General features: G+C 43.9%; 1 protein-coding gene and 1 long non-coding RNA gene across 5 annotated transcripts in view; one reads left to right on the top strand and one right to left on the bottom strand.

Annotated features, from left to right (window-relative positions):
* The window catches only part of BCAS1 (brain enriched myelin associated protein 1), a 53,806-nt gene extending 50,549 nt beyond the window's left edge, over window positions 1–3,257 (top strand). For all 4 annotated transcript variants that reach the window (XM_077929298.1, XM_028735236.2, XM_028735235.2 and 1 more), the window contains one exon: window positions 185–3,257. In XM_077929298.1, the coding sequence (XP_077785424.1) occupies window positions 185–259 (75 nt within the window). In that variant the 3' untranslated portion in view covers window positions 260–3,257. The remainder of the gene's footprint in view (window positions 1–184) is intronic.
* Window positions 3,258–7,667: 4,410 nt separating this feature from the next.
* Window positions 7,668–24,349, bottom strand: LOC144327697 (uncharacterized). The gene is made up of 3 exons (XR_013392777.1): window positions 24,285–24,349; window positions 11,545–11,636; window positions 7,668–8,790 (listed from the first exon to the last, which is right to left on the bottom strand). It is a non-coding gene; the product is annotated as an uncharacterized LOC144327697 (long non-coding RNA).
* Between the last annotated feature and the right edge of the window lie 382 nt (window positions 24,350–24,731).

Here is a 24,731-nt window from a genome sequence, read left to right as displayed (position 1 = left end):
TGCAGAATTGTTTTTAAGTGAAAATTTACACGCAGCCTATTTCACTGTCTGTATAACATGGGCTACAAGCTTAGTAAGAATGTAAGTGGAAAACGCCTATGTGACGCTCCAACATAATCAGCTATTTAGCATCTTCATCAATATCTTTACATCTCTCTCTCTCTGTTTTTTCCCCCGTCAACAGAGCCCCAAACGGATGTCCGATGCCGAAGTACAAACAGATCCAGTATCAATTGTGCCTTTTGTGAAACCCAAGTAATGAATACACCGAACCAAGTGACAGATCGTTGGATCTCCGCTATCATTTCCCCTCACCCATGCAGTGTAAAAAAGGAGACTTGATTTGGTTCATTTTTCTTCCCTTCCACCCCCTTGCTTCATATGGTTGTTGTGCTAGGCTCAAGCAAAGACTGGTGTACATTCTGGATTTCTTCAGCAAGTTTTCTTCAAATAGGCTAACTTAAAGGTCACAGAAAAGCAATGGAGAAACTCTTAGAGTTGAGGAGAGCTCAGCTGCTGGGAAGGTTAATGGGAAAGGAAAAGACAAGAGAGTTGTGTCAGTCCAAGTGGTAGGGAGAGCAATATTGACTATGGCCACCAACATAAAAATCCTCACGACATAAAAGCTCACCATTCTTAGGGCAAAGCCAGATGTTACTTTAATAGCTCTATTATCAACCACATCTGTGTATGTGTGCATTTTAAAATTGAATACCAGGGGCATGTGGGGAGGGGAGGTTTATCCCTCCTCCCCAGCTACGATGCTGATTAAAATTAACCAAAGCGAGCGTCTTCTTCCCACTCTGTCAAAGCTAATTGCTGTTAGTGGAGGGCAATTTTTGTCAGGGTTGCATCTGGGAAGAGAATTGTTAAGGTTCCCTTTCCTTCATGCTGCAGTCCCTATGAAAATTGGGGAGGCGGGGCAAGCACGTGCCTGGTCTTGAGTTTTTCAAAACAAGATGTGGTTGCTAATTAGAGCATTAAAGTAATGCTTGGTTTCGACTTGAGACCTCTGCTCCCACATCTGGCCCTGTCATGCCATCTTATGGCAGGGTCCCCCCCCCCATGCTCTGTCTCTGGGCAGCCTCACTGAACCAAGACATACGTCTCTGATGACCAGATCTTAATGTGCATGCCTTTGTCCAGGGCTGAGCCCAGCATATTGATCCACTTCACATCCCCTGCAAGGGGAAAGCAAAATTATGAGAGTCTCTTACTACCCCCAGCTGCAGTAAACATGTTGGGCAGTTTATTAGAGCTGCCAAATTTAGTGCACCCAGTTAGCATATTCATAATTTGTATCTTCATTGCTTTTTTCTTTACACAATATGCAGATTGTGTTTCCCTGGTTTGCGGGCTGATCACAGCCCTAATCGTGCCTTATCCCAAGCCTGTATTCCAAGCTCTCCCTGCATGTGTACATATGCAGATAAGGTCTACTTGTATGTGTACCTATGTGTACCTATGTGCAGATGTCTACTTGTTAACAATCTTTACAGCACATCATACCATTTTAATCTGGACTGATTAGCATAACAGTGAGCACGCAGCAGTGTTGCAGTCAAGTGGTGTAGAATCCTTCCTTGTCATAAGTGTGGAGAATAGTGCAGACTAAGTTGGTCAGGGAGATGGTGTTCAAAGCACAATGTTTGCGTTAGCCAGCAAAACTGCAACCTGAAGATTCATATCTTCCCACTTGCCTATCTCTGAACATGGGGAAGTTATCTTATACTGTGTGAGACCATTCAGCATTGCCTCCTCTAAATGGTCATAGCCCTCTAAGATCTCAGGTCTTTCCTGTCCCAATATGTGAGATTGAATCTGTCACCTACAATATTGCAAAGTATGAGTTCTCTCACTATGCTGTTGTTCCTTTCGATTCCCTGTGGCTACTCTAGGAATCAAAATCAGTTTCAGTTGGGAGTTTTGTAGATGTACAGTCAGGTGAGATAGACAGCCTTTTAAGAGGAGGCAGTCTTCTTACACCTCTCTGTAACCTGGTGCAGATATAATGGGCATGGTTAGCATTTGTTGCTAACCCTGGTTCTATCCTTTGCAGTGAAAAGATCTAGTTTTCCTAGTTATGCTCTATAAACAGTGAATAGTTCAGTTCAGTTAATCATTCTCAGCTTCATAAATATGTAGTTTCATAACCTATGGCTTATGAAGCCTGAAACAATTGTCCAATGTATATAGGGAGAACTTGTTGCCTTAACCGTGGTTTGGTCATTACAGATGCAGTACATAACCACAGCTAATGCAAACTATGGTTTGCAAAAACACTTCAGTCCATAGTTTCCCACCCTATTTTCCAGGCAACTCTTAATGATCATCTAATTAATCAGATGCAGTGCTTAAGCATGGTTAAGAAAGTAAACCACAGTTAAGTGTTATGTCTGCATAGGGTAATGTGGAAGATGGGATGATTATTCTAACAAACAAAGTAAGAAAACATTCTAAGCCTGCAATTCTAAACAAAATACAATTACTCAGAAGTAAGATTTATTGAACAGTAAACATTGCATTGGGTTGCACAGCGTAATAAGGGTCCTGTTTAAAATAATTATAGTTAGATGGAGGTGATAAGAAGGATTCTGTTTTTGTGGCAAAATTATGTGGAGGGTGGAAGAATAAGTATAAAGCTTTTAGAATCATCATTTGATAAATTGAACATTGACAAGATTTTTTTTTTAAAAAAAGTTTGTGGTTATAAGTGCCAAGGTCATATAACTCAACTTTTAAGAGTGTGCTTCAAATTGATTTTCAAGTTATTAATATTGAAAAGGCTGAAATGTACAGGACTTCTAACTCATTCTCATCTATTTTCTTCCTTGATGTAATAAAATGGGGGGAAATTAGCTTTTGAAAAGAAAGTGATTAAAGTATTAACAAAAATGCAGCACAATGGAGCCCTTTATATCACTAACCCAAAGGATGTATTTACTTTTGTTATTAATTTTTTTCTTATCATTAAAGAAAAACACTTCAGTTTTACAGAAACGTTTTTTAGTTTATGCCTGTAACTAAACTTAATTCCTTAAATGAAAACTATACCAGATTATAAGACTGAACAAAATTTTGCCTGCTTCAAAAAGATCATATGAGATGCAAGTTTAATAGTGTTCATGGAAAATTCAGATATGTGTGTTATTGTAAAAGAAAGGAAGAATAAGACTAATAATATAAACTAGCACCTGAATTCTAAATAGTTGTATATTTTGATTTTCTTCTGATTCAATAAACATTCCTGAAGAGAACTCATTTGCATTTTTAGTGTTTCAACTGAAAGTCATCATTCATGGTCACAGTTATTTTAAATCTGATATGGAGTTGATGGAAGAAGATTATACAATATTATTTAAAATAACCAGTGATCTACTATAACCTTTCCTCTTGGGGGAATAACTCTACCCCCTTTTATCATTTTGGCTTACCTTTTCTGAACTTTTCCCAACTCTACAATATTCTTTTTGAGGTGAGACGACCAGGGCTAGTATAAGCTACTACAAGAACTTCAAACCTAGCCCGGTAGCACACAATTGGTAGCAAAATAATTTTAATACCAAAAGTATGTCTCTAATGGGGAGTGGAATGACCATGTTCTCTGCATTTCGGATGGTTCTTTGTTTTGTTTTTTTGCAGGGGGAGTTGAGAAGTGTGTTGTGCCGTTTCATTTCACTTGTATCCTGTCCTTCCTTCTCCTGCACTAACTGTAGTTGATGTGGTTCCCTTTAAAGCAAGAATCATCTGACTTTGTGAACAGCAATTAACAAGCATTAAGTGAATTGGGAAATGACTCCCAAGCAATTTCTACAGCACTTGAAAGAAGACATGTGTGCTTTCCTTTCACCCTTCATCTCTTCCACACACTGGAGCAATTGCAGGGCAGTTTTTTCCACCTAGTGCATCTTCAGCTCCAGATGTGCTTGAGTGCAACTGAAATCTGAGCCTCGCTTTATAGTGCTACACAATTTGTCGCACCACAGAACATCAGTCAGGCCAGTGGAGTGGGGGAATTCAGTTTTCCATAACAATGAAATAAAATGCTCCTGGCTCTCCCTGTGACCTCTGTGATGTTTCTGAAGGATATCTTCAGTTTTATTAGGTTAGTTCGTGAACTTAAGCACAGATACATGGATGCAAAGTAACTTTTATATCAAGGAGACTGCTTAGAAAAGCGTGACTGCGAACATCTGTCCTAAGAAGGAGGAAGGGACTGCATGAACAATTCAGAATTGGCTCTCGCAAGAGAAGAAGAAGAAGAGTTTGGATTTGATATCCCGCCTTTCACTCCCCTTCAGGAGTCTCAAAGCGGCTAACAATCTCCTTTCCCTCCCTCCCCCACAACAAACACTCTGTGAGGTGAGTGGGGCTGAGAGACTTCAAAGAAGTGTGACTGGCCCAAGGTCACCCAGCAGCTGCATGTGGAGGAGCGGAGACGCGAACCTGGTTCCCCAGATTACAAGACTACCGCTCTTAACCACTACACCACACTGGTGTAGAGAAGGCCGCCAATTTGCATTGCTTTAAAAGATTAGACAAATTCAGGGAGGACAGGGCTTTCAGCAGCTACTAGTTAGAATGGCCATGCGCTGCCACCACTGTGGGAAGTTGTGAATACCAGTTGTTGGGAGAGCACTGGTGCATTCATGTCCTGCTTGCAGGCTTCCCATGGTCATCCTGTTGACCACTGTGAGAAAAAGAATACCGGACTAAATGGGTCTTTGCCAAAAGGAAAGTTGAGGCTTTTGTAGAAAGTAAGATGATTAGAAAGGAAAAGTAGATTGGAAAGAATTTGAGAGGAGATCTTTCAGGTAAGGCAGAGAATACTGTCCAGGAAATGGTGGGAGGGAAATCAGAAGGAAGAAAATGAAAAGGAGCTTTGGCTATCATGACATAAAGCAAAAGAGTGAAAGGAGTGGAGATGCAGGCCAACCTGAAAAAGGGCTGCGCAAGACAGAAAATAATGGAAAGCTTGATTGGGATACAAGATACATTCAGGCTGACGCTGTGCTCAAGTCACTCGTGCACGCTACACTATGTGTCATATGCACGGTGTTCACCTGACACATCAGCAAATCACCCCTCCTTGAACATTTGGGGGGCCCTTGGCTCTTCTGCCCTCCTTAGATGGGACTCCTGCCACAACTGCAGTGATACTTGGGCCCTGTTGCAAAGATTAGGGATGGACAAATTGGTTTCTCTCCATTTCTAATTATTCCAGTCTTAAATTCTGTTGCCCACATTTCTACATCAGTTTGCAATTTCTTTTTTTTTAAGGTTTCATGAAAATTCATCACCCTTTTAGCGCAAATTTCCCCTAAAATACACATTTTTGTATGCCATCTTGCCTAATAGGTGCAATTTTGCAAGCGATTTCCCCCAACAGAGTGCATTCTTGTAAGTAATTTTCACTAACACATATACATTTTTATCCATACTTTCCCCAAATATGTGCATCTTGTACGCATAATTAGGCTGGAAAACTGCATTGTAAAATCTGGTGAAGTGCAAATCTTGAAGGATAGTTGGACATTGGTTTGTGCCTTGTTTTGGTAAATGAGAATTAGGAAGGTCTGCCTTTCAATGAGGACTGAACCAAATGTCTACCCCATCCCTAAAAGACATATACCGTGACACAGGATTGGTTTGCTAGCTGCTATAAATCCCAATACTTCAGCTTAATTAGCTCATGTGTTTGCCTTCAATTGTGTTGGAAATGAATAGAAAAGAACACAAGAATAAATGTTCTCTTCTGTACTTTCTGCTTCTGTTAAAATTCTAACACAAACCTTTTCCCAGATGACTCAGGATGCATTTTTCACTGGAAATTACATTTCTGGCTCCCCCAGATTTTGATTCACAAGAAAGTGGGTGTTCCAATTACATGTAGCTGACTCCAAAAAGTTGTCCGTCTCAATATTTCTGTATGGTATTTGATTGGGTTTCCAGCTCTCCACCTTAAAATGGCTCTCAATGATGTATAATACCAGTCTTGCCCAAACACTTGCAAGAAAGTAAAAAACCCCAGCGAACCTCTAATTCCACTGATAACCAGTGTAACAAAGTAGAAACGTTTTTTGGAATACGGGCAGGAAAGCTCTGGGCTCCTGCTTGAACAGAACTGATGACTAACCATAAATAGAGCAAAAAACATGGCCTAAAGTAACCTCCCCTTCTCACTGCCTTCAGCCCGCAAAGTAGATGCTATCTGATACCACATCTTTGCTCTGTCTTAATGACAACAACAATAAAGAGATGCAGCGATGTTGTTTATGGTGAACATAAGATGCCCACCTGGAATCCTGTTTCCTGCCGTGGCCACCAGATGGCAGAAGTCCACAAGGGGGTTGTTGTTGTTTAGTCGTTTAGTCGTGTCCGACTCTTCCTGACGCCATGGACCAGAGCACGCCCGGCACTCCTGTTTTCCACTGCCTCCCGCAGCTTGGTCAAACTCATGCTGGTAGCTTTGAGAACACTGTCCAACCATCTCGTCCTCTCTTGTCCCCTTCTCCTTGTGCCCTCAAACTTTCCCAACATCAGGGTCTTTTCCAGGGAGTCTTCTCTTCTCATGAGGTGGCCATGAGCCTCAGCTTCAGGATCTGTCCTTCCAGTGAGCAAGTGGGACATGAGGCAATTAGATCAGACACTGAGGGAGAGCTCCTTCCTCTGTCTTTCAGCCAGCCAGCTAGCCAATCCTTCTTTAAGAATACTCCATTCCGTTCGCCTGCAGGATCAGACAATTGGTCCATCTGTGCTAGATGGTTTCTTTCCAGGATCTCAGGAAGGAAGAGGATTTTCCCATCAACTGCAACCTGCAGGTGTCGTCCCCCCCCCCCATAGTACTCACCAACGCAGAGTGCCAGCACCTCTTTCTTTATTTCCAGAGCAACCATGTTGTGCCCCCCACCCTCTTATTAATATATGAGTACCGGCACCTCTTTTTTTAAACCACCACCCCCCAAAAGCACTGGCCACCTGAGATCCTTTTCTCCAGTGTAGTATATTGCACACTGTTGGTAACATAAATTATATTTCCCTAGTAAATTTCTGCCCAGAAGAGCAAGCACCCTTTTTGACTTTAAATCAAAGCAGGGCAGGCTGTTGCAGAGGAAATTAATTCAGCACACAGTTGGTGGGTAAGAAGTTTCAATTGTATTTTCACTCCATTGTGTTTAATTATATTTTTATGATTATATTTAATGTATTGTTTATGTAATCCAGCCACACTACAAATGTGAAATAATGAGATATAAACATTATTTACTTACTGAAGCAATGATTGATACTCAGCATGTATGGGATAGGGTGGAGGGATGATGCTTAGTGTGAGAACAGGTGTGCCACAAGTATACAACAGTATCCTTATTTTCATCTTATCCCTTATGCACGTGCTGCTTGCATACTGGCCAAAGCACTAAAAAAGATAAAGGTAAAGGACCCCTGATGGTTAAAAGGTGACTATGGAGTGCAGTGCTCATCTCGTTTCTCAGGCCGAGGGAGCTGACAGCTTTCCAGGCTGCAGACAGCTTTCCAGGTCATGAGGCCAGCATGACTAAACCGCTTCTAGTGCAACGGAACACTGTGATGAATGCCAGAGTGCACAGAAACGCCGTTTACCTTCCCGCCGCAGCGGCACCTATTTATCTACTTACACTAGTGTGCTTTCGAACTGCTAGGTTGGCAGAAGCTGGGACAGAGCAACGGGAGCTTACCCTGTTGCGGGGATTCGAACCGCTGACCTTCCGGTTGGCAAGCCCAAGAGACTCGGTGGTTTAGACCACAGCACCACCTGCGTCCCAAAGCCAAAGCACTGCAACCATCTGGAGAAGCCTTCCTGACAATCCCAGTTATGTCATATTCATTTACTTTCTTTTAGCACAATGACACCAGTAATTTGGAGTCCCAACAGGGGAAAAGGTGGGGTAAAAATAAACAGAACAACAACAAAATTTGGAGCACTGTTTTACCCACAATCCTGATATTTCACCACCTGCTGAAAATGTATTTGTTTCACCAAGCATTGGCCTGATTCCATATTGGTCTTTTGTTCTGTATTTTACGATTTGATAATTTCATGATTTTTGATAAGCTTATGGTATTTAATGATTTTATTGTGCAACAACTTGAATCTTTTGTATGCTCTTATAAACAAATAAAATATATCGGTGGAATTTTGGGGAATACACTGTTGCTTTCTGCTGCTTGAAGGGATCCTTTTTCTTCTGCAGATGCAGATTTTTGAAAACTTTGTCCAGACATACAATTATGTCTTCATGACACAGAAAGATAAACACAAAAAGAAAAGATAGTCATGTTGCTCATAAGAAAAATGTCTTAACTCCACATTAGGGGTAAACAGTTATCAGCCCAACCAAAGTGTTATAAAACTCTGCTCATAATAGCCTTTTCCTCCTCATTACAGTCATGGATCCTGGTATATAAGAGCCAGCATCCATAAAATATGCATGGGCTGCCTATGACTATCTCACAATGTCTTGCGACAAAGCACATTTTCTCCTCTTCCCTTTGATTAAAAAAACCCCTGCTCCTGCTCTATGAACTTTAAACTATAATACATCAATTGTACACGCCTCTCTCTCTCATTGTTTTGGCTCAAGGAGTGGCTGACAAGGGCATTGTAAACCAGCTGGTGCTTAGTGTTTCCATTTAAATAGGTTTCAGAGTGAGCTGCCAAAACTGTAAAGACGTTCTGCTTTGTGCGGAGGAAAAGAAAGCAACTTGGACGATATCTCAGTTCCATTTTTCTGGTAACTTCTGTCTCACCATCTTTAAATGTACAGAGAGAAAGAGAGAGGCGTTAGCACAAGGCCTGCTAACAATAGTCCTCACTAATGCTGCGATTAGAAGTTGCCTGGTTTTGCCCGGTTTCATTAACAAAGATCCTTCAACAATTGCTTCACATCACTTCCACCCTCCAGTTTCTGCCTGATTTCCCCACACACAGAGACTCCCAGAGTTTTAACCTTCCATGACCAGTAGAGGGGGCCTTGCTCTAATTTCTGGAGACCTTGATCAATAATAGCTCTTTTTCTCTCTCTTTTCCAGAAAACATGCAGGAACGCTGTGGAAATGCACTCCTTGTGTCTTCGTCAGATAGTTTCCCTTCCAGAAACAAGCTCAATGCAACTTCTTTTTTTGGTCAGTTTGCTGCAAAAGCCAGTACACAACCTTTTCTTCTTTCTTTCTTTTTGGCCAATTTGCAGCAGAGGCAAAAAAAACCGTAAGACGAGAGAGCTGAGGGAGCCCTATCAGCAGTGAGTCCCTGACCGCAGATAAGCAGCACACAGGTCACCTGATTAGTTTCACCAGCTGTAGTAGTGGTTCGCAAACTTTTTTCTCTGGGCCATACTTTCAGAATAAAAATTTGCTTGCGTCACACTGAAATTTTTTTATTGATAAGAAATACATTGGAAATATATTAGAAAACAAAAAGAAACAGTTCTCATCAGTGTTTGATTTATAATATAGGACACAACTACTTTATAATATGATCATGAGACATCCAGAAAGTATATAACAACGCAGCTACATAAGAACATGAATCATTTCCAAAATACAATTATAAACGAGCCTCTTACATATGTCCCTTAAATATATATACAAACTCAAAGAGAGGTGAGTTGGCTTTTGCTGGGTCCCCTCGTTTATATTAGGTTTAATTTGAGAACAAACTCCCATCTCCTCATCAACACAAAGAAGCCTTTCTCTTTTCTGATCTTTCATATTTGTCATAGTAGAAAATCCCCATTCACTACAATAAGTCGTGGAAAGCTGTAGAATAGCCAGTGCTCTTGAATATCTATCCATATCCTGCAAATAAATATACTGATACGATACTATACTATACCGAAACGTTTAAATGTTTCTCTGATTGTCCTTGAATCTTCCTGCCACACTTGCCATTCTCTCCTGCCATGCCGAGAACCACTGTGCTATATTGCGATGTACTCTGTTTTCTGCTTAAATCATGGCAATTAGTTATAATCTAGACAAACATATTAACACACATAGATTTTATGCAAACCAGTATCTTCTTTTTCTTTTCTTTGTTGGAGAATGCATTTCCTACTTGTTTTGGTGATACTTATGTGGATGGCGCTGTGGGTTAAACCACAGAGCCTAGGACTTGCCGATCAGAAGGTCAGCGGTTCGAATCCCCGTGATGGGGTGAGCTCCCATTGCTCGGTCCCTGCTCCTGCCAACCTAGCAGTTTGAAAGCATGTCAAAGTGCAAGTACAGTGGTACCTCGGGTTAAGTACTTAATTCGTTCCGGAGGTATGTTCTTAACCTGAAACTGTTCTTAACCTGAAGCACCACTTTAGCTAATGGGGCCTCCCACTGCCGCCGTGCCGCCGGAGCACGATTTCTGTTCTCATCCTGAAGCAAAGTTCTTAACCTGAACTTTGTTCTGGGTTAGCGGTGTCTGTAACCTGAAGCGTATGTAACCTGAAGCATATGTAACCCAAGGTACCACTGTAGATAAATAGGTACCGCTCTGGCGGGAAGGTAAAAGGTGTTTCCATGCACTACTCTGGTTCGCCAGAAGAGGCTTAGTCATGCTGGCCACATGACCTGGAAGCTGTACGCCGGCTCCCTCAGCCAATAAAGCGAGATGAGCGCCGCAACCCCAGAGTCAGTCACGACTGGACCCAATGGTCAGGGTGTTAGAAGATCTGCCATATCTCCTCTTCTCGGGAGAAACTGGCCACTCTCCAGGCACCCGGCATGATCTCCTGGTGACCTCCCTGTCTGCATTCCCTGGCAGATGCAGGCAAGGCCTTGATCGGCGATCCTCCTCAAACGTGAGAAGAACACACCGCTCTTCCCTGCCCTCCCCCAGCAGGGGAAAGAGAGAGACAGAAATGTATTTACATGCCTTTATTTCTGTCTTTGCAGCGTTACAGAGAAACACGTCTGCTCTCCTCAGAGTCCATCACAAGAGAGACTAAACTCCACCTCCTGTACTTCCTGTACAGGTCACTCTGAGCTATTTCCAGTGCTTTGCACTGAAAACAGACTCTCCCTCTGTTCCCACGGAACAGTTCCAACATTCCCATTATGTTTTGCTTTCAAGCCACCTGCTGCTCGCGGTTGCATTGCATCCATATCGTAACACAGGGGTCCCTTTACCTTTACCTTTTATGTGGCCACTCTATCCTTGGCTGGCTTCTGTGAGTCCACCCCTGTGGAACCAACTGGCTTGGACCCCCTTTGCTGGTAATCCCAAGGAGTGCTGAGCAGCCCCCATTGCAAGAATCCAATATATGGAGTTTACTAGCTGACTTGGATGAAACAGGCTGATGGAGTTTGTTAGAGTGGCCCATGCCAACCCTCCACTCCCATTTTAGAACCACTCCTACCACCTCCACCCCCAGAGTGCCTTTTTTATTATCTTACAAAAATCACGGGATGAATGTACATTTAATGGAATAAATATAGAGATGGGCAGGTTACTTAATGCTTTAAGTTCCATGAATAAGGTGCCTTAAACTGAAAAGCAAGGAAAAGGGGGACGCTAACCTAAAACATGGTTGATGACCAAATCGCAGTCTTATTGGTTGGTATTTACGTCTGTCTCTCAGAGTAAAGTTGGGGGCAGCTGGGCTTGTTCTCTGAAATGAAAAACACATAGTCCCTTGTTTTTCTAGCAAGAAAAGCAGTTTCTCACTCTGCAATAAAGCACTCTGTGGTTTGCACCTCATGGTAGGCCAAACTATGGCTTAGTGGGACTTCGCAAATGTCCACTTTACTCCTTCCTGGTCCTTTTAGCTCACTAGCTAAGCCAAGGTTAGTGTGTCGTCCAAAGCGGGGATCGTGGTTAAGCTCTTTCCTTCTTAACCATGAACTGTAGCCAAGAACAAACATTAGCTGTAGCCTCTGTAGCTATAGGAATCTCCAGCTGCTTCAATGTTACTGCTAAGGCCTTGGAAAGACTATTTAGGTTACAATGTAATGTTGCCAAATCCTTTGATCCCGATAAAAGTAAAGGGGGAAGAGACGAGAGGGAGTGGGGAAAGGAAGTTCTATCTGTGGAGGCAGGAAATACCAGCCTTTCTTTGTTTATGGGTTTTGCCACACCGTTTTTGAAAAATTACAACAGAGAGACTTTCACTATGATGCCTTTCCTGGAAATCAGTTTAGGTTTTGTTGCAAGTAGTTACATGACTATGTACTATTTTCACGGAAGTTGCCCAGTGGGGAAAAAAAAATCTTCTGGGTAATTTCCTCCAGCTGATAAATTCTCCCCCCCCCCCATTGGTAGGGTGGCAAGTTACACAAAAATGTGGAAATGCATCACCAAAAAAAAAAAAGAAGAGAAAGCAGACTTGCCTAAAATTAGCAGTTGCTAATGTACAGGTGCAGAATTAGAAGCCATTACTAAAATTCAAACAGAAATGCAATAGTGGGAAAGACTGTGGCCAGGTGTGCTGTGTGGCTGCTCAGTCTGCTGCCCAGGTGATAACAGCTGAAGGCCAACTCCAAGGCCCTTCCTGTTCTTATTTCTCAGGGTTATTTGTCTTTAACCCCCATTGTCTCCACCCCCATCGTTCTACCCGGACACTGAGGTCCAGCTCCGAGGGCCTTCTGGCGGTTCCCTCACTGTGAGAAGCCAAGTTACAGGGAACCAGGCAGAGGGCCTTCTCGGTAGTGGCGCCCGCCGTGTGGAACACCCTCCCACCAGATGTCAAAGAGAACAACAACTACCAGGCTTTTAGAAGACATCTGAAGGCAGCCCTATTTCGGGAAGCTTTTAATGTTTGATGTATTATAGTATTTTAATATTCTTTTGGAAGCAGCCCAGAGTGGCTGGGGAGGCCCAGCCAGATGGGCGGGGTATAAATAATAAATTATTATTATTATTATTATTATTATTATTATTATTATTATTATTATTATATTATTATTATTTAAAAATAGACACGTGCCTCATCCACACAACACATTTGAAGAACTCTTATACCACTTTTGACACTCATGGCTCCCCCCGCAAAAATCCTGGGAACTGTAGTTTGTTTAAGGTTGCTGGGAATTGTAGCTCTGTGAAGGGGGTCTCCTAACAACTCTCAGCACCCTTTACAAACCACACTTCCCAGGATTTTTTTAGGGGTGGGGGGAAGCCATGAGTGTGAAAGTGACATAATGGCACTTTAAATATGGAGTGGGTATGGTCTTGGACTTGGCAGTTCTTCAAACACAGCCCTTTTCAGGGCTCCTTCCAGAGCAGCAGCCAGCCATGCTGTACAAGAAGGAATAATGGAAGACCATTCCATTGGCCTGCTTTGACTTAGTTGCATTGCTTGTATTCAGTTTTGGAAAAGAAAGGAGGCAACCTATATACTAATTGTAAACTTAAATTCCTCAAGCGTTGATCTATTTGTTGTTGTTGTTGTTGTAGTAGTAGTAGTAGTAGTAATAATAATTCATTATTTATACCCTGCCCATCTGGCTGGGTTTCCCTAGCCACTCTGGGTGGCTCCCAACTGAATAATAATAATAATAATAATAATAATAATGTGACAAAACATAAAAAACCCTTCCCTAAACAGGGCTGCCTTCAGATGTCTTCAAAAAGTTAGATAGTTATTTATTTCCTTGAGATCTGATGGGTGTTCCACAGGGCAGGCGCCACTACCGAGAAGGCCCTCTGTCTGGTTCCCTGTAGCTTCACTTCTCACAGTGAGGGAACCGCCAGAAGGCCCTCAGAACTGGACCTCAGTGTCTGGGCTGAACGATGGGGATGGAGACACTCTACCGACATGCAAGAGAGTGGTGTCAGCAAGCTGCATGGAATTCCAAGATTTAAAAAATCATAGAACTGTAGAGTTTGAAGGGCCCCAAGGGGTATTCTGGTCCAACCCCCTGAAATGCAGTAGAACAATGCTTTAGACATAAAATCCGTAAGTGCAGCAAAAAACAACAACCCAAAAACCCAACCCAGTAAGGACTGAGAATGATAGTGGCTGTGGAATGCAGATGGAATGTTGTGGGAAGAGGGAGGGGAGAATGGATCATCCCCGAAGATGGCATCTCTGGAAGCTGGAAGGGAAGCTGGAAGGGAAGCACCCTGCACTGATACTGATACTTTTTATTCTGCATATTGTTCCCACACCCCCTTTCTCTCACCCTGGGCTCTGAGACTTAGTTGAGAGGGGATGGAGAAGGCCTGGTGGTCAGGGAGAGGAAATGGAGGGTGAAGGAAGGGTTCACTTTTACAGATATTTGGAAATGTGCACATGAAGGTCAGTGTCTGTTATGTTCACATAATGTAGTTCTCTTGCTAAAAATAGTCTATAGGGTTTCTGGTTAGTGTGGAATTCCCACGGTTAAGGTGCTTGCTGAGAGCGCAAAATGCCAATTCTAGCTATTCCCTTCCAGCTTTCTTTCTTTTAATCTTGTGGGACCTTGCCAAGGTGCTGTTTCAAACGTGTACAGTGGTACCTCGAGTTACATCCGCTTCAGGTTACATCCGCTTCAGGTTACAGACTCCACTAACCCAGAATTATTACCTCGGGTTAAGAACTTTGCTTCAGGATGAGAACAGAAATCGTGCTCCGGCAGCGCAGCGGCAGCAGGAGGCCCCATTAGCTAAAGTGGTGCTTCAGGTTAAGAATGGACCTCCAGAACGAATTAAGTTCTTAACCCGAGGTACTACTGTAAAGCCTTACATGGACCAAGCTTTCTACCTGCACCATTCAGTCCATGAACTGGGCCCTACTGTGTCTCTCACCACCTGTAAAAGTGTTAAGGTAGGTAAAGGTACCCCTGCCCGTACGGGCCAGTCTTGACAGACTCTAGGGTTGTGCGCCCATCTCACTCAAGAGGCCGAGGGCCAGCGCTGTCCGGAGACACTTCCGGGTCACGTGGCCAGCGTGACAAAGCTGCATCTGGTGAGCCAGCGCAGCACACGGAAACGCCGTTTACCTTCCAGCTAGTAAGCGGTCCCTATTTATCTACTTGCACCCAGGGGTGCTTTCGAACTGCTAGGTTGGCAGGCGCTGGGACCGAGCAACGGGAGCGCACCCCGCCACGGGGATTTGAACCGCCGACCTTTCGATCGGCAAGCCCTAGGCGCTGAGGCTTTTAGGACACAGGTATTGCCAGTTTGCTTCCAGAGATTCAAGGAAATCACACGAGTGTTTAAAACCCTAAACAGCTTAGCTCCCCTGAAAGACCACATCCTTTCCTACAGACCCTCCTGAGTACTAAGATCAGCAGAGGGGGCTCTCTGGGTGGTCCTGCCACCCTCGGAAGTTCACAGAGTGGTGGCTCAGAAGAAGTCATACACTGTGGCAGCACCTAGGCTCTGGAACGCCCTCTTCAGAGGAAGATCTCACAGGCTGTGCTAGTGCTATGTACACACACACACAGAGAGAGAGTTTTATTGATTTTTACCTTTGTATGTGCCATTGATGTTTTAGAATTAGCTTTGATTCCAGGCACATCGTTTTGAAGACCTGGTAGAAAGGTGACTCAGAAATGTATCCATAAAGAAATAAGCCAGCCAGCTGAGGCCTTGTATAATGCTCGAAAATTACAGCCATTGTTTCAGGCTGAAGCCTTCTCAGTGTGTTTAGTGTATAGATCCGAGGACGTGTGCAACATGGTTTGTGTCATGAAAGATGGGAGAAGATGAAAAGGAAAAGGAGTGGAGATGTTGACAATAGATATCAAAAGAGTCTTGAAACAAAAGCCAGAAGAACAATCAGAGCCTTTCTCCCTGCCGCGGGAGGTATTCCTCTATTGTTGAAGTATCACCTTGAAAGCATTCCATTACCAGCACACGCCTAAATGCATAGAGGCAGACACGGGCGATCCTTCCAACATGACATTTTATGGGTTGTTTCTTGCCATGAGTCACCCCGGGTAAGTTCACCGGTTTTAGCTGTTTGTACCACACCTGTGGTTTTTATTTACCATTGCTAAATTTGCGGCAAGTATCGCTGTCACTACCTGATAAGCTGTTAAAGGGTTTGCTACATCATTTGCAGAGGTTATGCAAGTAGAACTTGTGAGCTGGCATTTGAGCGTGGTTGATCCAATTTGGCTGCTGGGATGGTGTATCCAAATGTACTTGCCTCATGCAATGAGGATGGATGCAGGCAGTTATCCATTGGTGACTCAGCTTGGTAGACAAACATACGGAGAAGTGCTGAGCTAATCGTCTGCCCACCTACGTGGAAGAGAAGAATTTTACCACTATCCTGCCTCCAATAACATATGTTAGGGTGCAGCCAAGGTCACCTCCTCGAAAAGGAAGCTGCCTTATAAGGAATCGGACCATTGCTTCATCCAGCTCAGCATCGTCTCCACCGACTAAGAGTGGCTTTCCAGGATTTCAGACAGAGGTCTCTTCCAGCCCATTGAGCCTGAGACCTTCTGCATGCAAAGCAGATTCTCTACCAGTGAACTACAGTTCAAAGACAGTGTTCCCAAGTGTGTGCATGCATGCATGCAGTGTTAGCAAGTGGTCAGCTGGCGTGCCTCTACTCCTGCAGCAAAACAAGTCTTACATGACTCAGATTTCTTCCACTTCTGTTACCAAACACTTACACAGCACAAGATCAACCCACTTTATACTTTGGTTCGTTTCCTCTCCATTTGCATTACTCATCCCCCTCCTGGATGCTTAAACCCTAAATACTTCTGGATAGTCCTCATATCCTCTCTTAGTCACTGTGTCATCAGTTTATATGACCCCAATTCCAGCCACTGTGCTTGCAAATCAAATCCCAGAGGTATAAATTTGCTTCTGCTTTCCAAATCATCCACCACCACTCTGTTTACCAGTAGAGACATTTGGTTTTCTGGTCCTGTAAGGCAAGTAAATGCATTTTGGTGAGTGGGCAGGAAGATCAGAGCAAAGATGGAGAGGAACTTTTTGCAGCATCAAGTCTACATTCCCTCATGGGCAACCGTCCACAAGCTGCATGCCAGTGGTGGGTGGGGCCAAATGCAAAAGTGGGCAGGGCTAAAGTCAAAAGAGGGTGGAGCAAAGGCTCTTGCTACATTCGGGCCATGCATAAGTTAGAGGTTTCTATACACTCACTCACACCGGTCTCCAGGAAAACAACAAGAGGTAGTATTACTATTTAAAGACACATTCCTGCCAGGCAAACACAGGACCAGTAAGGGGTGTGGACCGAGAACAGGGTTTGTGGCCTAGCAGTGTGGCCACAGTGGGGAACGCATTGTGTGTGCCTACCCAGTCTGCTGTCATGGTTCCAACTATTGATATTTTGACTACTGTGTGTTTTCAGTTTTTTGATAGATTTTATTGTAATTGCATTAAGTATTTCTATTATGTCTGTAGGGGTGCAGGTGGCGCTGTGGGTTAAGCCACAAAGCCTAGGACTTGCCGATGAGAAGGTTGGTGGTTCGAATCCGCGCGACGGGGTTAGCTCCCGTTGCTCGGTCCCTGCTCCTGCCAACCTAGCAGTTCAAAAGCACGTCAAAGTGCAAGTAGATAAATAGGTACCGCTCTGGCGGGAAGGTAAACGGCGTTTCCGTGTGCTGCTCTGGTTTGCCAGAAGCGGCTTAGTCATGCTGGCCACATGACCCAGAAGCTGTACGCCGACTCACTCAGCCAATGAAGCGAGATGAGCGCTGCAACCCCAGAGTCGGCCACGACTAATGGTCAGGGGTCCCTTTACCTTTATTGTGTCTGTAAGTCATTTTTTATGAGTAAAGTGACTAATGAATAATGAGGAAGATGTGCAACCTCAAGCTCCTTGCTTCCCTTTCTTAGGATTCTCTACCTTTCAACAAGACTTGGACCAGGCAGCCTTCAAACAGAGGGCTACCCTCTGTAAAGCAGGAAACTTCGCCACCCCATCAATCCCTGTCTCAAAGGGCCATTCCCCTAAAAAGAGAGAGTTCCTCAAATGGCTGCTTTTCTTAGGATACTTCCTCTCTCTCTGAACCAACTCACTCTGTGGCTATGGAATTGCGGCTTACTTATCTCACCGCAACTGACTGCCAGTGGTTAGATGCATGTGAGAATCAGCTTTGGCAGTGCTAATATGGACCATAAAGATTCAATGCTGACCTCAACCAACAACATGAAAAGAGAAGTCCTCATTCTCACAATGCATTCATCTATTTAGTTACACTTCTATTTCATCTTTTTCTCCAGTGAGGCAGGGTACAAAGGTCTCCCACGCCTCCATTTTATTCTCTGAACATCTATGTGATGAAGGATAGGCCGAAAGGTCACCCAGTGAGGTTCACAACAGAGGGGGGGGATTTGAACTTGAGTTTCCTCAGCTCAGCCCACTGCTCTAACCAGTACACCACACTGTCTGTAGTAGAGAAATGATAAGTGCATGTCTCTGGGTTATTTATTTGATATTATAATGCATATACCAGCCTTCTTCCTAAGGTCGCGGGATGGGTTGCATCAGTAACAACAGAAACAAATTACAAACTCAAAGTCTGGATGCAGCTGTTTTTCCCTGTAGTATATTCAAGACCTGATCCAGTGGATCAGGGGGAGCTTATTTCCCTGTAATTATCACCCCTGCTAGATCAGGGCAATTGCTTGTTAATTACTGGTCTACTTTTTAAAAATATTGCATCACCACTATTGACCACAATTACAAGAAAGCCTGGTATCTTTCCCAGACTGTGAGTCTATAAATTACTGATTACTCTCTCACGGTTTAGCAGAAATAGTAGTGCTTTGTGGGGAGGGCCCCAGGCCCTTAAAAGAGGTTTGAATATTACCAAGCTGGTTTACAGGAAGTCTAGATTTGGGTTGGAACTGCCATGCAAAGAGGAATTTGAAAACAGCCACACACACACACACACACACACACACAGAGAGAGAGAGAGAGAGAGAGAGAGAGAGAGAGAGAGAGGATCAGTCACAAACCTACACTTCTGAAAACCATCTTTGGAAAGATCCTGTTTCCTTCTTCTTCCTTGCAGCTCACTACTTTTCAGTTAACAATTGGTGTTCTCTGCCTGCCTGACCTTCTGCTTTGAAAGATTTAAAGCTAATTTGCTTCGTCCCAAGTCGTTGTTCTACTTGTTAGAAAAGTTATAAAACAGAGAGCCTTCCTTCTTGCATACTCTCCCGTCCGTTCTTATGGATTATGTGCATTCCCACATGGTCCTTGTATACGTGATGTGCAGCCAGCACTGCAATCCGCTCCATGTATAATATTTCAAGAGAGGGACAGCTCTATCAGTGTTAATGAGATTAATGGTTTGCAAGGATCAAAAATATTGTGCTAACTAAATAGGAATGTTGGGTGGATTAGCAAAAAAGTGGGAAGGGAGAAAGCAGGATCAGCTGTGCAATGCAAAAAAGGATGGGATGCACCCCCTCCACACACACACACACCCCAGGGATAGGTCTAAATGTATGGATCCTGTGCGTCTCCCTATTTGCAATTCTGCCCTTTGAACAATACACAAGAGCTGAAACTCCCCCTGCTTCTCTCTCTACCTCGCCTCTTCTAAGCATACTCATTGGATGTTTCCAGACCATGTTTATTGATGGGTGCCTACTCATGCATGCAAATAGTATCAGGATCAAAATCCCAGCCTGCATCCCCCCACTCTGGTTTAATCTAAATATTTTAAAGCATTGGTAAACTGCTTTTAAAAACAAACAAACCAAAACTCTAACAGGTATACAAAAATGCAACATAAACACAATAAAATAGTGTCCTAAACACCAGTTTTTTTAAAAAAAAAAACAGAGATACAACATCAGTTAAACTTGCATTATAAAAATAGGAATTCAGGAATAGTAGTCTAGTCTTATGGGTCATGGAATGCATGGACAATAGAGATGCCCCAAGTAACAGATGGTTGGTGCTTCACTTACGGTAGAGAGAAGGGCAACAGAGAACACAGGGGAACTTGCAGAAAATATCTAGTTTTGAGTCACCAGAATTTACCCTTTCGGGGACAAATCTGGTAAGGTGTTGTTGCTCTTGTTTTTTTAATATCTGTTGCCAGGAACCCATTTGCAAGACTGAGCTCTCATCTAGAAGCACATGCATTTCCTCAGCAACTGCTTCCTGAACACATGAAACTACCTGCAGAAGCAGGTGGAAATTCAGACCATAGCAAAGATGCGCACCCCCAGGAGGTAGAGGGGGGGTAATTCTATACTTGTTGACATAGGCAGGGCTGGCTGGTATGCTTAAACAGTTGGCTTCAGTAGAGCACCACAGATTTAAATTCCTTGTGTTTAGCTCTAGTTCCCCCATGTGTGAGTCTCTGTAGTGCAATACATTATGAGAGGATTGTGGCAAGTTGGTTGCTTTGTTTCTGATTTCCCCAATCTAATAGTTTGGCTGAAGACAGGAACAGAAATGCACAGCGGTCCCTCTCTCAAAAATGCAGCTATTGTCAGCCACAGTGTGAAGCACAGAAGAGGAAATGCAAAGGAGAACCAGCGCACTGAAGTTTTAGAGGGTTTCTAATAGATTTCCAAATGGCAGGAAATTAACAGGCTTTCCATGAACATCTGTTCTACCTCAGGCTCAAAAGGTGGAAGGTAAATGCTATCTTGTTAAATTCAGCAGCAGGCAAGGGTAAGCTTATTCCGCAGCGACCATACAAAGGTTTTCATATTTCACCTATTAGTGACTTGTCATGTTATAGGGCAGCAGAATGCTGCATCCTCTTTTTATTCTTTATTTACTAGTGGTACCGTCTATTAGGGACGCGGGTGGCACTGTGGGTTAAACCACAGAGCCTAGGACTTGCTGATCAGAAGGTTGGCGGTTCGATTCCCCGTGACGGGGTGAGCTCCCGTTGCTCGGTCCCTGCTCCTGCCAACCTAGCAGTTTGAAAGCACATCAAAGTGCAAGTAGATAAATAGGTACCACTCTGGCGGGAAGGTAAACGGCGTTTCCGTGCGCTGCTCTGATTCGTCAGAAGCGGCTTAGTCATGCTGGGCACATGACCCAGAAGCTGTACGCTGGCTCCCTCGGCCAATAAAGCAAGATGAGCACCGCAACCCCAGAGTCGGCCATGACTGAACCTAATGGTCAGGGGTCCCTTTAACTTTACCTTTACCATCTATTAATATACACTGCCAGGGCCAGCCTGGCCATGAGGCTTTGGTAAGGCAGTTGCCTCAGGCGGCAAGCTGGGAGGGGCAGCAGATCTGGGGCCCAAGGAATGTGCCACTCACCATTTCTTGCACTCATTGTCCACCGCCACCAGCAACCACTGCTGCCACCACCTGCTCCTCTCCAACTTCACGTTTTCTCTCCCACCTCCAGCACACCAGGGTTTCCCCAGCGGCAAAGAAGGAATCAGGTGGCACCATTTTTGGATTTGCCTCCAGCAGCAAAATGTCTCAGGTTGGCCCTGTACACTACAGTGGTACCTCGGGTTAAGTACTTAATTCGTTCCGGAGGTCCGTTCTTAACCTGAAACTGTTCTTAACCTGAAGCACCACTTTAGTTAATGGTGCCTGCTGCTGCCGCACCGCCGGAGCACGATTTCTGTTCTCATCCTGAAGCAAAGTTCTTAACCTGAAGCACTATTTCTGGGTTAGCAGAGTTTGTAACCTGAAGCGTCTGTAACCTGAAGCATATGTAACCCGAGGTACCACTGTACTCCAAAGGATGACGAACTGATAGAGGTTGGGAACAACTGCATTAGAGCGTAGAGCAAACGGCTTAAATATCATACATAGATCTGAACAACTACTAGCCACATTTTGGCTACAGGTTTCCAGTTTAAACAGATGATTGTATGCATGTTTATGTCTCTCCCACCTTCAGCACACCAGAACGCAGATCTCTTACGTACAGCAGGGGTACCTCTGGAAATGTGGTGGTGTGGTGCTCCGATTGAAATCAGATCAGAAACGGTAGCCAGCAATTACTGCATGAATGAAGCTTCTCTGCAATCACCGGGAACGGCAAAGCAATTAGTGCACTGCTAATTAACACTAATGTTTTAAAGTATCTAGCCCTTACATCTTATGACAAAAATGCACACATTAACCTTGTAATGAGGTTGTGCATTGTGGCTCTGATAGGATTTGGAAATGGGAATCAAATCACTTACTCCTCCCAGTTATAAAAATGCACATTCTTCTCAGAGGAATAGCTATGTTTAGTGCTTTTTTTTGTACAAAAAACAAATGTTTAGTGGTACTCTCATTTTCCTACTCATATTGAAATACTGCCCCTCAATGAGGCCAAACTTAGATTCATAAAATGTTTAGGGGTATTCGTACCCCTGCATCCCCCCAGAAAAAAGCATTGGCTATGTTAGTCTGTTCCTACAGCAAAAGCAACATTTAAATCTTTTAGCAATTTATAGGCCATCTCCAACTTGGTTTCCTCCAGAGGTTTTGGACTACAACTCCCATCTGCCCACACTGACTTGAGCTCCTTGGAGGAAAGGTATGAATGAATGAATGAATGAATGAATGAATGAATGAATGATGCTGCTGTGTTCTGTCCAGACTGTGGTCTGGACTGAGGTATGGAGGATTCCAGCCGGGTCTGAATTCTGTTAGCTTCTGTGGTTACATAATGCTATCACTGACAATGAGTCAACCAGACTCTGCATTACTACTGAATCATCCTGATACAAGGGGAAATGTTTATATGCAAATACATTACACACTTATTTCCACTCCAAGTAGTAGATTGCATCTCCCTTTGAAAAGGTGCGTGGGGGGGGGGCGGACTGTCATCTCTTTCTTAGGATATGTCAGAGCATACATCCCAACTGGGGCTGGAAGAAATGAAGAAGATCCCAGCTAATCTTCAGCCCCATCAATGTGCCTCAAGGCATCTTCCATCAATGTTCATCTTTTCAACAGGTCCATGGTGCTATGCAGTTGTTACTCTTGCATTGTTGTTACAAGAGAAATGCAACTGATTTTCCATTCTAACAGGCTTTTACACTTCTTTGTGTACAGCCTGCTGTGTGCAATTCACACCACTGGGTGTGATGTAGCTGCTGTGGATGGAGCCATTTGAAGCTGAGAACACATTTGTGATTAATCCTTGTGATGGGTACCATTTTGTGACTCCATTTCTTAAAACGAATCTTTTAATTAGCAGTGATGCAACACACACACATGGCAGAGAGACACACAGAGAGTGCGCATCATAAGACTGTGCTGACATTGTTTTAAGGATCACAATTTGTCACTGTCCGTGTTAAAACCCCACTCTTCTAAAAAGATGAAAGTGTAGCGCTAAAGCATTTACAACTGTGCTGGTTTCACTACTATTTTTCTTGGCAGGGGGAAGGAACTTTCTGCAGTCTAAGAAAAACAGAAGAACTACAAGGAAAATTCTGAATGCTGATGACTGGATGACAGTGAGGGAAGAAAGCACTTTGTTGCTGTTGTGGAAAAGGGTGCGGGAAGCTCTTTCTGTGGATGTTTGTGGGCAACAATTCTTGCCTCTCAGGGGCAGAGCCTGGGTGAGTTGGAGAGTGGGGATGAAAGCTATTAAGCTGCTCAAATGCCACAGAACAGGCATCTGTTGGCACAGAGTGGGGCTTCTCAGAGTGTGAGGGACAAAGTGGGCAGCACCAGGAAAGAGATGGGGAAGTATTCAACTAAGTTTTACTCACCAACCCCGCCTTCCCTCCCACAACCCCCTTCACCAAAGAAACCCTCTTCTTTTACACCTCACCAAAGCCATCTTTCTTGCCAAAGCCACCTACCCCTTTCCTTTAAAAGGTAAAGGGACCCCTGACCATTAGGTCCAGTCGTGACCGACTCTGGGGTTGCGGCGCTCATTTCACTTTACTGGCCGAGGGAGTCATGTGGCCAGCATGACTAAGCCGCTTCTGGCGAACCAGAGCAGCGCACGGAAATGCCATTTACCTTCCCGCCAGAGCGGTACCTATTTATCTACTTGCACTTTGACGTGCTTTCGAACTGCTAGGTTGGCAGGAGCAGGGATTGAGCAATGGGAGCTCACCCCATCACGGGGATTCGAACCGCCGACCTTCTGATGGGCAAGTCCTAGGCTCTGTGGTTTAACCCACAGCGCCACACACGTCCCTTTCCTTTATACCTCGCCAAAGGCACCTCCTCCCCCTAGTCCTTGACCTCTGCAGCTCACCTTAGCTGCCCACAAGCCTGGTTTGCCCAGCCACTTACTCATTTGCCAGGGTGAGCCACTCACTTGCCTGCTTGCATCTCCATTTCCTCTCCTTGTTGGCTTCCCTCACCCTACTTTGACTTGAGTGTGCCGGCACCCTCTCCAGCAGCAGCGTGACAATTACAAATATGGTATGGGCTTATCTGCACTTACCTTTTCCCCAAGGATTTCCATTTGCTCTGATTCAGCTTAAAAGAGCGGGTTTTTTCACTTTTCTGCAGAGAAAAGTAAGAGCGGGTAAGCCCAGAGACAAGTACTTTTAAATCCAGTTTTATGGAACAGCCTACACTGAATTGATTATAATACCAAAATCCTTATATTGTGAGTTGCATTGCATGGTACGATATTTTCCAGACTGTATTTCAGCAAAGTATAGATGCCAATGTAACATGTAGTTGGAAGCTTAATAATTAGGCCAATTTTTGCAAAGGTAAATCAATGTTACGACCAACAGCTCGAGACTGACATTTTAATGAAAGGTCAAAACATTTGTAGATTAATGAAACTATGAAAAGCACAATTTATCATTTTTGGACTGTACATGCTAGGTATTTTCAGTGCAAACTGATATGCAGAGCAAGCACACAAACACAAAAGGCA

The sequence above is a fragment of the Podarcis muralis genome, chromosome 5, assembly GCF_964188315.1.
Source record: "Podarcis muralis chromosome 5, rPodMur119.hap1.1, whole genome shotgun sequence".
Taxonomy (NCBI): domain Eukaryota; kingdom Metazoa; phylum Chordata; class Lepidosauria; order Squamata; family Lacertidae; genus Podarcis; species Podarcis muralis.
The sequence above is the reverse complement of the archived record's forward strand: the minus strand, read 5'-3'. Positions and strand labels throughout refer to the sequence as shown.